This window comes from Triturus cristatus, chromosome 3_1 (genome assembly GCF_964204655.1).
Source record: "Triturus cristatus chromosome 3_1, aTriCri1.1, whole genome shotgun sequence".
NCBI lineage: Eukaryota > Metazoa > Chordata > Amphibia > Caudata > Salamandridae > Triturus > Triturus cristatus.
The window spans coordinates 224,540,517-224,554,157 of record NC_140583.1 but is presented as its reverse complement, the minus strand read 5'-3'; the positions used below and the strand labels follow the sequence as shown (position 1 = coordinate 224,554,157).

General features: G+C 41.6%; 1 protein-coding gene across 8 annotated transcripts in view; it reads right to left on the bottom strand.

Moving 5' to 3' along the window:
- HERC1 (HECT and RLD domain containing E3 ubiquitin protein ligase family member 1) overlaps positions 1-13,641 on the bottom strand; it is a 1,817,725-nt gene that overhangs the window by 1,724,249 nt on the left and 79,835 nt on the right. For all 8 annotated transcript variants that reach the window (XM_085643727.1, XM_085643730.1, XM_085643731.1 and 5 more), the window contains 3 exons: positions 8,721-8,816; positions 7,611-7,805; positions 1,852-2,163 (listed from right to left, as the gene is read on the bottom strand). In XM_085643727.1, coding sequence (XP_085499853.1) covers positions 1,852-2,163; positions 7,611-7,805; positions 8,721-8,816 — 603 coding nt within the window. The remainder of the gene's footprint in view (positions 1-1,851; positions 2,164-7,610; positions 7,806-8,720; positions 8,817-13,641) is intronic.

Sequence of the window (13,641 nt, the reverse complement as noted above, 5' to 3'; positions counted from 1 at the left end):
ACATGTATGATAAACACATTTTATATTTTCTTCTGGAAGCCATCTGTTTTCTGTTTGGAAGCTGTACAGGAAGACCAGGTGCAAGAGGAGAGAATTAGTGGTGATTCCACAATATATACTCATGCTGGAGAAATATTTTTGCAATTATATTAGTGGTATCTGCACAATGGAGGTTTCTAATATCAAGCATGAACCATCTAAAGCAGGTGAATATTCCAGAAATAAATGTGGATATCTCTAAAAACTAATCTCTGAAAACAACGAGACAGGTTTAAGGTAAAGTGCAGCGGCAAAAGCTACTACTGTACGGGGAAGAAGCCACGGGATTGCTATTTATAATTATAATACATTTGAAACCATTAAATTGAAAACAATCTTAAAATACAGAAAAAAGTTCTCACTCTACTCTACACTAACTTAAAAAGATCTAAAAAAGTTGTCCCTTGCTTGAATCTATGTTAGCAGGGAAAGATGACCCTGAATGAAAATGGGCTCTGGGTACAGATTCAGGGAATTATATCAGAAAAAATCCATGCAGCCACAAGGAACTCTGAAATGGGGTGAAGAAACTACTCGGGCGCAGAGGTTAAATATTTTGATCTCGAACACTAAAGACAATAATGGAAGAACAAGATGCTATCATTAAAGGGCTCTAGAGAACTGCATCCAACTACAGCTACTGAAGCCTATAGAGGAACAGATGTAGGGTAACAATACACAAGATTACTACAAGCTGTACGACACACAAGAATATATATTTTTTTATTGCTGAAGAAAACATTGCTGGACCTGGAAAGACTACCCCTATAGATTGCCCTGCTGGAAGGACAAAAAGACTCAAGGACTCCCAGGTCCTGCTTTCACCTAGGGGACTCGAAATATTTTCCAAAGGCTGACCTCCAGGTTACCTGCTGCAAAAAGCAGAAGGACTCCTGACTCAAGGGGTGACCAGCTGACCACAGAAGAATGGATCTTGGAAGAGCCAGGATGGCGAGAGACAAAGCACCTAGAATCCTGCACAAAAACCTGAGGGTGAAACATGGGACTTACCCATTTGTTCCACCTCTGGAGGATCTGGAAACAGTGCAGATGCTTATCCAGGAGGGTTCAACCCAAGTCGGGCAAGAAAACAGGTTTAGTACAGCTAAGAACTTTTTGGTGCAGAGAAAACCAGGTTGAGATGGATATCACGGTAAAGTTATCCTGCTCCTTGGCTACAGGTCCCAACCTTGTCATGTTGATGGATCTGCAAACCTAAAACGTTACTAAGTCTGAAGGTAAAAACACTGCAACATCATTAATCTATCCTAGCGGAGAGCCAACCTACGCAGCTAGAGAATACAGCTTTGTTCTACTCTGAGCTTTTGGCGCCAATACTAGTGGCTTTAATGGACCCGTGCCAGCTTCTGCCTTGAAACCTACCAAGCTGGAGGAGTATTACCACCAGAAAAAAAGACTGAGGGTAAAATGTTCATCAGGATGACGCGCTTGGTATACCAACCACACTTGGCCTGAAATCTCACATAGGTCCTGACTAACAACAAACTGATATTGTTTCAGTGGCGCATTTCTTTTTCTAGGTGCTTTTTTCCCCTTAAACTGCTAAAACCAATATCGCGTTTCTTTTATTCGATTTAAAGGTTCCTAACTGGCAGAAAACCTATCTGCTGCAAGACTTCTAAGAATCCAACAGAAAGACGTTGGCCTTAATACAATCTTTATTCACTAAAATAGAATATTTGCAATGAATACCTCTCAAATAAATGCATCCAAACCAAAATAATGCAGTGGTCAGAAATTACATTCATAAAATATAACAAATTCAAAGAAACCAAAAGCCAAAATACATACCTTTCCTTGAAGAGGACCTTGAATCAGTTTAGGATACTTCTGTGTTGAACTATTGCCATGTCCCAATTTGCCGTAGTCTCCATCGCCCCAGCTGAAGACCTCTCCCTCTGTAGTAAAGGCTAGAGAGTGCCCATCGGATCCTTTAGACGAGGATACCTTTTTAATTGATCGATGTGGTTCAAAGGTCAACTTCTTCAGTGTAGACTGATTATTGGAGTCACCAAGTCCTAATCTTCCATAGCTTCCTTTTCCACAGGCTCGAACTGAGCCATCGGTAGAGATTACAAATGTGCAATATTGTCCAGCTTCAATCTAAATAGAACACAAATACACAAAGTGTTCAGGAGCAAGCAGTGAATCATAATACTGAACCAACTGAATGAAAAAACTGAAATGGGTCAAGTTATAGTGATCACAAAAAATGATGTAGTAAGTGAGATGACATGCACATGGATGAATCACTGTCTTTGATGTAGGTCTAAGCAGTGCCTTCCAAATATGATTTGTAACATAGCCCAATCCCAAAATGACCAAAGGAATTACAGAATACCGAGGCTGAAGATGTTATCTAAAAACCACAAAAGAGGACACTTGTGAGGAAAGGGGAACCCAAGGCTGCCAACACATACGAGGACACGGGAGAGGAGGCAGAATGGGTAGGACCATCCCCAAGTCTCATTAAAGAGGACAGATGGAATTAAGGGAGCATGACAAACAAGGCTAAAATCTTGGTAATAGAGGAAATGAAAACATTTGAGGGGAGAATTTTAATAGACAAATGATATTAATCAGGAGGCTCCTCAAAATAAAATGCAGGGTAGACATAGCCAGAAAAAAATGGATGGAGTTTCAACACTGTTTATATAAGAAGATGGTACCACACCATTAGTATCAATGATCATGTGCTCTTTTTCATTTCCCTTCCCTTTTTTCTAGGTTTCTGACTTTAAGGAAGAATGCATGGGTAATCTGAATCAAGAAAATTCTGGCACATATCGCAGTACCTATTGCCATTAGAATCCTTCTCCTTTTCCCTCTGACATTCCTGAATAAAGGAGAGAACTTGCGCCTCTTGACTTTGTTTTATTTGCAGACAACAGGCCTCAGTACCAAACCTCACCAACACCAATCATGTAGAAGTGGAGCCCTGAATGGAGTCTGAATCAACCTCTTCTTAAAGGAATTTTTTCTACATACAAATCGCTGTTCTTGGAGATTTGGCAAACGTCTAATCCTAAACCACTCCTTCTGTCATGGATAGCAATGTCAGTGCTCAATTTAAAGAAGTGAACATTTTTACATGGAATTTGTGAACGTTCCATTGTGCACTCTGCTTGTATGATGTGTGAGGTTATCAAAACCCCTTCACAAATGATCAAATGATTGTATTGGGGTCTTGTTAACTGTACAAAAGCACACACTTTAATCCCACTGCACTTGGGCACGAAACAGTACTGAACAGACCACTGGATGTACGGTGTCCCATCACTGAGTAGGCAGAATCTGTGGTCCAAGGGCAGAGTGGCAAGAGTCCTGAGCACTACTGTACAAAGTGCTAATGATTCAATGGTAAACCTGCTGGTGCCTCCAGTAAACACCATCTAGATTTAGACGGGCATATTTTGCATCTGTTTATGGATGGTGGGAATGCTTCAACAGCTAGATGCATAATGCTAATTTTCTATTCTGAATGGTGATTGAAGGGGCCAACCACATTTGCATGGGCACCTTATAAAACTGTGTCGCTGACCACCAGCTGAATTGGGTCAAGTTCCTATCAATGCAACCTTGACAAAGACAAAATCTCCTTTCAACATTAGACATTGTGGTTGACAGTCCACCCCATCCAGCAGTAGTCAAATTTACAACTTGGCAGTATGCACGACTAACTAGCACAACGTGGGCGTTACATCTTCTTTATTTGGAAAGGACATTTCCTAAGTATGAATATTCGTTCAGTCAACTTCATTACAATTCTCGCTATTAAAACTAATGGTCCTCATCAATAGTACCTGAGGCTAATGTTGTTCTAACAGCCATAGTTAGACTGGCTCATGAAAGAGATTAAAACTGGATCCCCCCATATTACTTGGAGGCATGCCTTCTATCAAGAACTCCCCATCACAACAGGTAAATGTCAAGGTTTCGTTTAGCCCAATACTTTTCATGTTGGAAAACCTTTGTGTCAGCATATCACAGCTGACAATATACACATTAGAAATAATATCAACCAAGATTTCCGAAATTATCGTTTTTTCTTTTTTTTCAAGCTTGAACATGTAGGATATATTCTAAACACATAATAGTATTAGAGTTATTTTATTATTTTCAATTTTAACTACAAACATTTAAGCATATCAGTCTCCTACTTGTTGAAAAACATAAAGCTTTAGTAGTAAGAGCAGCAATCAATTTGAACCTTGGCTACAGCTGTGCTTTATAATATCATTTTTTTCTAAGTATTGAATTGTGGCAACATTTGACCCACGTCTCAGAAAACACAATCGCACAGTAAACAAGCATTTTCTATGCAATAGGTCTCGCATTTACGCGACTTTAAGCTATTGGTAGTGTAAATAACAATGCGTTTTATTTATGTTTTAAAAAACAAAACATAGATAAAAGGCATTGTCATTTACAATACTCAATAATGTGGAGACCCCTTCACCCCCCAATCTACACCCTCTGAGGGACTCCAGGCGCTCACTGTCAGCAACCCCACCCTTCATTAGAACTGCCATACGGAAACTCCCGAGTTCGAACGAATACTGTAGTAAATGGCTATTATTATTGTGATGAAGCTATGAAATAGAGAACATTCTCTTACATTTTTTTTTTAATCCTACAGGAACCCCCTAATCTAGTTCTAAAACTGCACCCTAAACCCTCACAAACCTACAAAGAACACAACCCCGCTGAACGCCGGGCGAGTACTTCAACCTTTACAAGACTAACAGCAAAGCTACTTTTGAAAGACAAGTATTGTAATTGTATTGTTATTGCATTTATATAGCGCTTACTACCCCCGACGAGGCGTCAAAGCGCTTTTTTCGGCGAGTTGCACGCTACTCCGGAACCCAAGAAGGATTAGTGGTGATTTATTATCGTGAAATATGAAAGTACCTTGAGTGGTGGGTAGGTTTGTCAGTTATTTGGATTCAGAAGGATAGCGGAGGGATTGAAGATGGAAAAAGGTTTGCATTTACATAGCGCTTGTTTCCATGATGGGGTGTTGAGGCGCTTTTTGGGCGAGTAGGGTGCCACTCCGGAACCCATAAAGGATTAGTGGTGAATAAGTATAGTAAAATATGAAAGTAATTTGAGTGGTGGATATGTTAGTCAGTAGTTTGGATTGAGAAGGATAGTGGAGGGATAGAAGTGTTGTAGAAATACCATACACATACATGCAAACATATGTACCGATGCATTCTGGGATGGTACCCAACAGAGTTCCCTCATATTAGGACAGTGATGCTACCCTGTACCCAATGGTGGAGCCTATATCTGGCGTTGGCATCTCTTCTCGGCAGCTGGTTCTCTCTGTGCCATGTATGTTCTGTATCAATACCATTGACATACCTACAGATGCTCTCTGGGATGGTACACAACAGAGTCCCCCATATTATGACTGTCAGTAATGCTGCCCTATACCCAATGGTGGATCCTGTATCCGGCGTTGGCACCTCTTCTCGCCAGCTAGTTCTCTCTGCCACCAACAGACACGTGCCTGCACAAAGATCTTAAACCAGCTGCTGGCGTGCAGAGGCACTGCGGATATGTAGCGCTTCTGAAAAGGACCGGGGCACCATCAAGGCTCGGGGCTCACAAGCGCGCGCGCGCACACGCTCAAGTAAGCCAAAGAGACCGTCTTTCACAGCCTGTCATACTGCCCGCTCCACAAACAAAGAGCCGCCCGTGCACAGGGCTGGAGACAGCAGAGGCTCCGCGTGAAATGATTCATGTGAAGCCAGGCACTGGAGGGTCACTTGGGCATAGGTTAGTCGGGCGTTCCTCGAAGCTGTCCCCCCACACTGCAGCGAAACTTCAATTTACAGCCTCAAAAAAGAAAGTACTCAGCAATTAATAACTGCCCATGATGCGATGCCCCCTCGCAGAGACTGTACAGTCAATGAGCTTTACTTGTGACAACCTTAGAATAATAGCGCCGTGCCGTGCAGGGCATGGCAGTGATTTATCAGCGCTATAATTGCGCTTTTCTTAGCCTTTTCAAAATGAGTGCTTTATTCATAAGCAGACAAATCTGATTCAAAACACAGATAACAGGAACACGGCCGTGACCTCATGCCAGCACCACCTTGGCTCTACCATCAGCACGGCTGGCAACGTCCAACACGTGGGGAGGAGCCAACCTAGTGCCAGCATCTGGGCGGGAGGCGACTTGACGCTACATCACCTTCAGGCAGCACCGGCTGCCTGGCACTGGGCTCAGGTTCAAACCTTTGCAGCCTCCTCAAGCTGCGAGTAGCGGGAAACTGTGAATACAAAATAGAGATAAATTGGATCATGCTAGCAGGGTAAGGACCGGAGCGGGTCTCTGTTTTACAAATATCCACAGTGAAGGGCATATGTGTGGCCAGTGAAAGGTATGTAGGGTAATATTACTTATTACTGGAAAAATTAAAAGTGATTGAGTGGGTCTGTGCGGAATCCACTCAAGAGGACTTTGCTGTTCAATATGTAGTAAAAAGAAAGCAAAAGCGCGCTATGCGCGTACTGTGCTGAAACACCGTGATAAGAGATGCCCGCGAGAAGAAAGTGGAAGCGCGCCATGCTCGCGCACCATACGTGTGCACATCTCCTGTCCGCGCAGGCACGGCAAACAGGAGACAGGGAGGGTACAAACATGCCTCCCTCCCAATTAAAAGCGCACATTTTTGACACGCACCAATCAGAAGCATGGGTGGAGCTTCCACCCCGCTTCTGAAGCAAAACCGACGACAATAGTCTCGCAAGCGAGCAGCGCATGCACTGCATCGCTAGGCGAGACCTAAAAATCAATCTGTGAATAGAAAGTGGATATTAAACGGTCTGCCATTTAAATGTGTGAACTATCGTGATATTGTTGTCTGAATCAGATTTGTTTTTCACAACTTCTGTTAACAATTCCACATTTTTTAGGCACTTCCAGGTTAAAAAGGCTTAGTTCAGGTTCAGTAGAGTTCCATAAAGAGTGAGCATTTTCCTTCAGACCACATCCTTCTAAGCGAAAACATATTAGATGACTAGCTCCAGTGTGCTTAACAAATATTGTTAGTAAAATAACTAAGGAAGGAAATGTGACATAGCAGCTAAGGCTGCTGACTGGAATTGGGGATGTATATATATTTTTTATCATCTGTGGTTTCAGCACTAGTATGAAATATTCGGTCCCTAAGAACAACTGCACACGAAGTTTAATTCAAGCACCTAAAAGTTAACTCTTTATCAGATCAAGGTTAGGAACAGGCAAGGTATTACAATTCTGAAGGTTTCTAGTAACGAGAAGCTGCAACGGGTAATTTTCAAGACTGCAGATCATAACACAATAATGGCTGAGAAATTCTATTAATCAAATGAGCAGATCAGATTTTTAAAAGGTCAAATGTGTTTGTTAGTCCACCCATGAGTAATTTAAAAAGAAAGGATATGCATGAGTGAGAAGGTGAGGTTAACATAATAAAAGTTATACTTAAGTACTACTTAAGTTGATAAAGAGAACATTATACAGTTTTAGATGAAACACTAGGAATACCACTTACTGTCTGTGCATCAGAAAAGCTTGGTGCCAGCTTAGGCTGCAGTATTTTCTCTTGCGTGCCCTCTACCAATTGATGGCTACTGTTACTTCCCCAAACATATACTTCACTTGTCTCTGAAACAATTGGGGCATCACCAGTTTGTATGCTATCAGGGCTGGCACATGTTCTTGAATAGTCTGAAGCCATTCGACAAACCTGTTTTAAAAAAAGAAAAATTAATAAGCACAGTGAATAGTTGTTGTACCTTTCCTATGTTTTCTCTACACCAGTTAATGGCGGTTTTGTCCCTTTACATTTTATCCACATATTCACATATCCACATATCTACATTTTTAAACTATACAGTATCCGTAGCTTGCATACATTGTTTCACTTTTTTACATACAGTCCTTAAAAAACACACAGGTGTACAAAACTGAGTTTTATAGTTTATGGAAACTTTGAATCTTCTTTGCAAAATCAGCAACTCGTCACTCTAGGTTCTTGTGTGGAGCCTGTAAAGCACCGGATATGAAAATTGCACATAATGAAATATGCATGGTCTTTTCCACAGTGCATGCATCTAAATATAGCAGTATTATGGAGTTTATAATAGAAAATGTTCCTTACTCAGGTTCCAGACTGCCACAGTTTTGGAAGCTGATGTACCTATGAGAACTGCCTGGTGCCTGTTTTCATTTAGTCCAAAAGCAAGCAGCGAAGTTCTGCCTGAAATCCTAGCTTTCTTGCTAGCATGTACAAGTTTTGTGTGTTTACAGGGTTATTCAATGGTTGAGGAAATTTTGCTCCTTCAATTAGCTCTCAACCGTTTACCACTGACATATTTGGAAGAGTAACCATCCTCAAGCTAGCAAACGCAAATAAATATAAAGCCTTTTGTAGAATAAGCCCATGCTTTATGGGCAACATATGTTCAATTTACATGATAGCACGCAAAAATTGAGCTAGGTAATGGTAATATCAAACACAGAGAATGAATCATAAAAGTTAGCATCAATCTTCCATTGTAAAGAAGTCTTTTTTTAATTATTAACCAGTTGGGATGGAAGCCTTAGATCTAAAATAATAACAAAAAAGATAACATTCCTTGTGACATGCATTTTAACATACCTCCTCAAACAGGCACAATGCTGCCTCATACAAAGAACAGAGGCCATCAGATGTTCTTGTTGGCTCCCGCCATTGACTTCTATCAGCAGATGAACCCTACAATTCAATAAAGCAATATTTTTAAGAATTTCAGTTTAACTGAAATATGTCTCAGCTTTTGTTTATAAGAAGTCAGTTTCAAATTAAACAAGACTAGGTGTTAAATAAAAAGTCCAGAAAGATCAGCCAAAAGCAAGGGTCACTTTTTGGTAAATTGAAATCGAAACAAGCAATATCACGGATGAAGTTCATGAATAAAAACCCAGAAATCCAAAGCCTCTGGTAGGTTTAAACTTTGCTGTGGTTTGCCAAAATCATATTGAGAATATAACCATGTAATCAGTGAAAAATAACTTACATGCAATCTTAGTTCACTCTGCTCATATGTTTTAACACAAAACTCAGACATTTCGAGATAAAAAAACACAGTTGCTTTACTATTAAGAACCAAAAACTAAAAATACTGAAATTGGGCAGGTATTATTAGATATGAAAATCAAAACTCTACCATACACTGCTCATGACCTCACATGGCATTACTAATGATATCTCATATGACAGGTATTGCTGAGGACATGTCAAATGGCATGTCTTTAGGGGAAAGGATGTAGCCTTACGGCTTGAGCGGCCAACCTTGAAGGTGGGGAACTGGGTTAGAGTCTCGGCAACAACGATGGAACATCCTGTGATTTTAGGCCAATCACTTAATATTTCCGTACCTAACAAAAATTAACATGTCCATCTGTAACGAAACTGGTGCTCATGTAAAGCGCTCTGATGCCCGATGTTTCGGGTCTAATTCATGCTATATAAAACTCTTAAAAAATGTTTTAACAAAATTAATTCATCAATGTCACCTTTTTAAGAGAAAGCACAATGTGGGATACGACTTGTGAACATAACTGGAGGGCACAAGAAAGTAATCAAAACAAAACCTAACCTTCAAGACAGGTAACATAATCAATGCCTCTCTGCAGGTAATGCTGGAGAGACAGAATTAGACTCTGGATTAGGATTATGGAGTTTTTGTATAGTGCATTGATATCCTAACAGGGTTTCCCAGTGCCTGGAGAACTGGTAGATCAGCCTAATAGGTGTTAAAACAACCAAGTCTTTAGTTCCTTGTGAAAAGTGGAGAGCTAGGCAGAGAATCTTAATGACGCCAGAAAAGCGTTCCATAACCTGGGACCAAGAAAAGAGAAAGTTCGCCTACCCATGCGGGCATGCCTGACCCTTGGACAGCAAACAGAAAACCACTGCTGAAGCGCAGAGGGCAAGCCGGATAGTATGGGCATGCCAGTTTTCGCAGGTACTGAGGTCCTGAGCGGGAGCAGATCTTATGCAGTGGGAGCCAGTGAAGTTGCCAGAGAAGCCCAGAGGTAGACAACTTTCTTGGAAGGTGGAACAAGAGCCTGGCAGCGGAAATCTGAACCACCTGCAGGTGTCTCAGGGACGCCTTATCAGCCCCTAGGTATAGAACGTGGCTATAGTCAAGCCTAGAGAGTATTAAGGTCTGAATGACTGTTCTTTGAGCAGAAAATGGGAGAAACCACAGTATTTTCTTTAGCCATTTCAAGGTTGCAAAGCACGTAGAAGCCACTATAGTGGCATGCGGCTTCATAGACAGGGCGGAGTCCAGCAAGAAATGGTGGTTATAGGTGGAGTTCCCAGCATGGCCGGCCAGTGTTGAGGGCCCCAGAGTTGGTGGTTCTTGCCCAGTGCCATCACCTCAGTCTTGCTTCCATTTAGCTTCGAGGAGTTAGTGTTCATCCAGGTGGCAACCAGGATGAAGCAAAAGTTGAGATCTTTCCAGTTAGCTGCTTATCCTGACGACAAGGAGAAAATAATCTGGGTGTCGTCAGCATACGAAAACAGAGTCTACTCACAGCTTTCCACCAGCGGGCGAACAGAGATGTCAAAGATGAAAAGGGCTGAAGGTAGAACCCTGGGAACGCCAGAGGGGAGAGATTTTGACGCTGTATTGGTTGAGAAGACCTAGCGTGCAGTTTGACAGGAAGGAGGAGAGCCATGCCAGAGCTGAGCCCTGCATGCCCAATAGGATCAGTTTATCCAAGAAAACAGCATAGGACACAGTGTCGAACGCCACGCTAAGATCCCATAGGATCAGCACTGCGTAACTCCCATGAGGGCCGTTTCAGTACTGTGCCTTGCTTTGAAACTGGACTGAGGGGGTGGAAAGCGTCCTAGGTTTCCACAAATGAGGTGAGCTGAGAATTAACCTATTTCCAGGGTATTTTAGAGAAGATAGGGAGTAGTGAGATAGATCTGAAATTGGACAGAATGGGAAAGTCAAGGTGAGGCTTTTTAAGCAAGGGGAGGACCATAGCGTGCTTCCAGGCCTGGAACAACAGCTCATCGCTTAGTGAGATATTCAGGAGTTCTAGCACCAGCTGAAACGCTTGCGGGTTTAGAGTACTTAGTTTGGCCGGGGTAACAAGGTTCAAGGGTGACCCCGATTTAATAGGAACCAGAAGGTCTATCAGCCAGGGGTGGTCCAGCTGGGTGGAGGACTGCAACCCTGCTGGTGACTTGCATGTCCTGGGGCGATGATATCCCTAGAAAAGGGCTGGATCAAAGGAGAGCTGGGTCTCTCGAGCTTTAAGTTAGGGTTGCCGGCTCTAGCATCAGTAAGACCAGCCTGAATATCAGATAACTTTTTAATTAAAAAAGTCAGCAAGCTCCTGGCATTGAGCTTAGGACAGTAAGGGGGGGGGGAGGAGGGATAAGATTCGGATCAGATAAGTCTTCGGCCACTTTGAAAAGCATTTTGGAACGTTTTTGAGCCCAAGAGATTTTTTCCGAGTAAATACAGCGTGTGCCTTCTTACAGTGCAGGTGGTACTGGCTAAGGCCGGTTTTGTATTTAGTTTTTGAGTCAAGAGTTATGTAGCTTCCTCCAAGCTCTCTCTAATGGCTTGCGCAACTTTTATTCTGTTTGTAGGGACTCATTAAACAAGGGGGCGGGCGGATGATGTCGGGATGAAGATTTTAGTTTGGCTGGTAGTGTCATGTTTAAGGAAGTTCGGAGCCAGTTATCAATCACGGGTTGACCTAGTTCGACACTGTGGTAAGGGTAAAGAATATAAGGCCAGTGTTCAAAGGTTTTTTGCGTGCGCATAAGGGTTTTATACTTGTTTGCACCCGCAAAAAACCTGTGGCCCATGTACTAATCCTATTTTGCGAGTCGCAAATCAATTTGCGACTCGCTATTAGAAAGGGGCGTTCCAAGGGCATCCCTTCCTAACAGCGACTCCTTAACCTATGTAGGAATGTTTTGCGACCGCAACTGCGGTCTCAAAACACTTGCAGTTTACCACCCTTCTCAGAAGGGTGGTAAAGCACTCTCAAACGGGAAGGGGTCCCCAGGGGACCCCTCCTATTAGAGAATGTATGCGTAAATATTTTTTAAGGGCAGACAGTGGTCCCAGGGACCACTGCCTGTCCTTAAAAATGAAATTGAAAAGCGTAATTTTTATTTTTTAAATGCATCTCGTTTTCGGGCTGCATTTTTTTTAAAAAAGTGCTTTATTTGAAAGCAGTCCCGGACATGGAGGTCTGCTGACCCCAGCAGGCCACCATCCCTGAGAGTGCCAGCCATTCCAATGGTGTCGCAGATTGCGACAGCCTCATTAATATGCATGAGGCATGCAATTTGCGACCCCATTGGGAATCGCAAACAGTGTCTCAGACACTTTTGTGCATTCCCAATTAGTGAGTCGTACATCTGGCCCATAGTGCTTTATATCACACAAACACGAAATGAGTGAACATACCTCAAACCTTTCAACTACAAATAATGGGGAAAAGGAGTGAAAACTATTTGCATTACAGAAGAGTATACTGCTTAAATAACTAGTATTATGCAATAATCTTTCTAAATGCAGAAGGTGTCATTAGACCATCAATATAATTAACGTTTTTGAAATGTACATGCACCATATTGCGGAATACTTAAAATGATTTTCGCCCATCATGATGGTGTTAAAGCAGGACAGAGTGTAGAGAGACGGCTATGCTGCAGTAATTCAATGGGCTTTGCTGCATTTATACATGACAGCAAAACCTTGGATGCAAGGTTGCAAAAATTACTTCTGTAATAATTGCAAAAATTACTTCTGTAATAAAAGACGCATACACAAGGTCTATAGTTTAACCTATAGTCAATGAGTAATACTGAAGGCAAACAACTATAATATTTAACAGTTAAGCAGACATCAACTAAATACTGAAAAACAGTATATCTAGGGATACTGTGTCACCTGAGGTAAGCCGAGTGCAGTTACAAGCATGGCATAAGCCTACGTGACCCTGGTATTTAGGCTCCAGAAACTATAGTTATCCACTTATAATAGTGGGTGTGAAGATAATTTACAAAATAATAAGCTTCACCTAGACAAAATCGTGTCTTTATGATAAATCCATTTGTTCATGTGTCATTAATGATGGTTGGTTGAAACTGTATAAACGTCCCAAGATGTCCTTAAATAATCATTTTAAAAGTTCTTATTTAAATTTGCATGCCTACATTTATTGATGCCTTGAATCTGCATAGCAGTAATCATGCCACTGGTGGTCATATTTTATCTTATGAACAATGCCATCAATAAAGTCGTTTATTAGGTCATCAGATGCCAATGGTACTTCAGTGAAGTCATGTGTGATCATGACTAATGAGTGACAGGCTTGAGTTATGGTTAGCACCTAACCATAAATGGCCAGTTTCAGTGGCTTTTAGGTTATATTTCATAAACATAACATCTCGAAATGTGAATTTTTAAGGTAATTACGGTTTTTTTAAAAACATGTTAGTGAGTAGAAGAAAGCATTACTTACCCTAAAGTTTTTTACAATTATATTTTTTT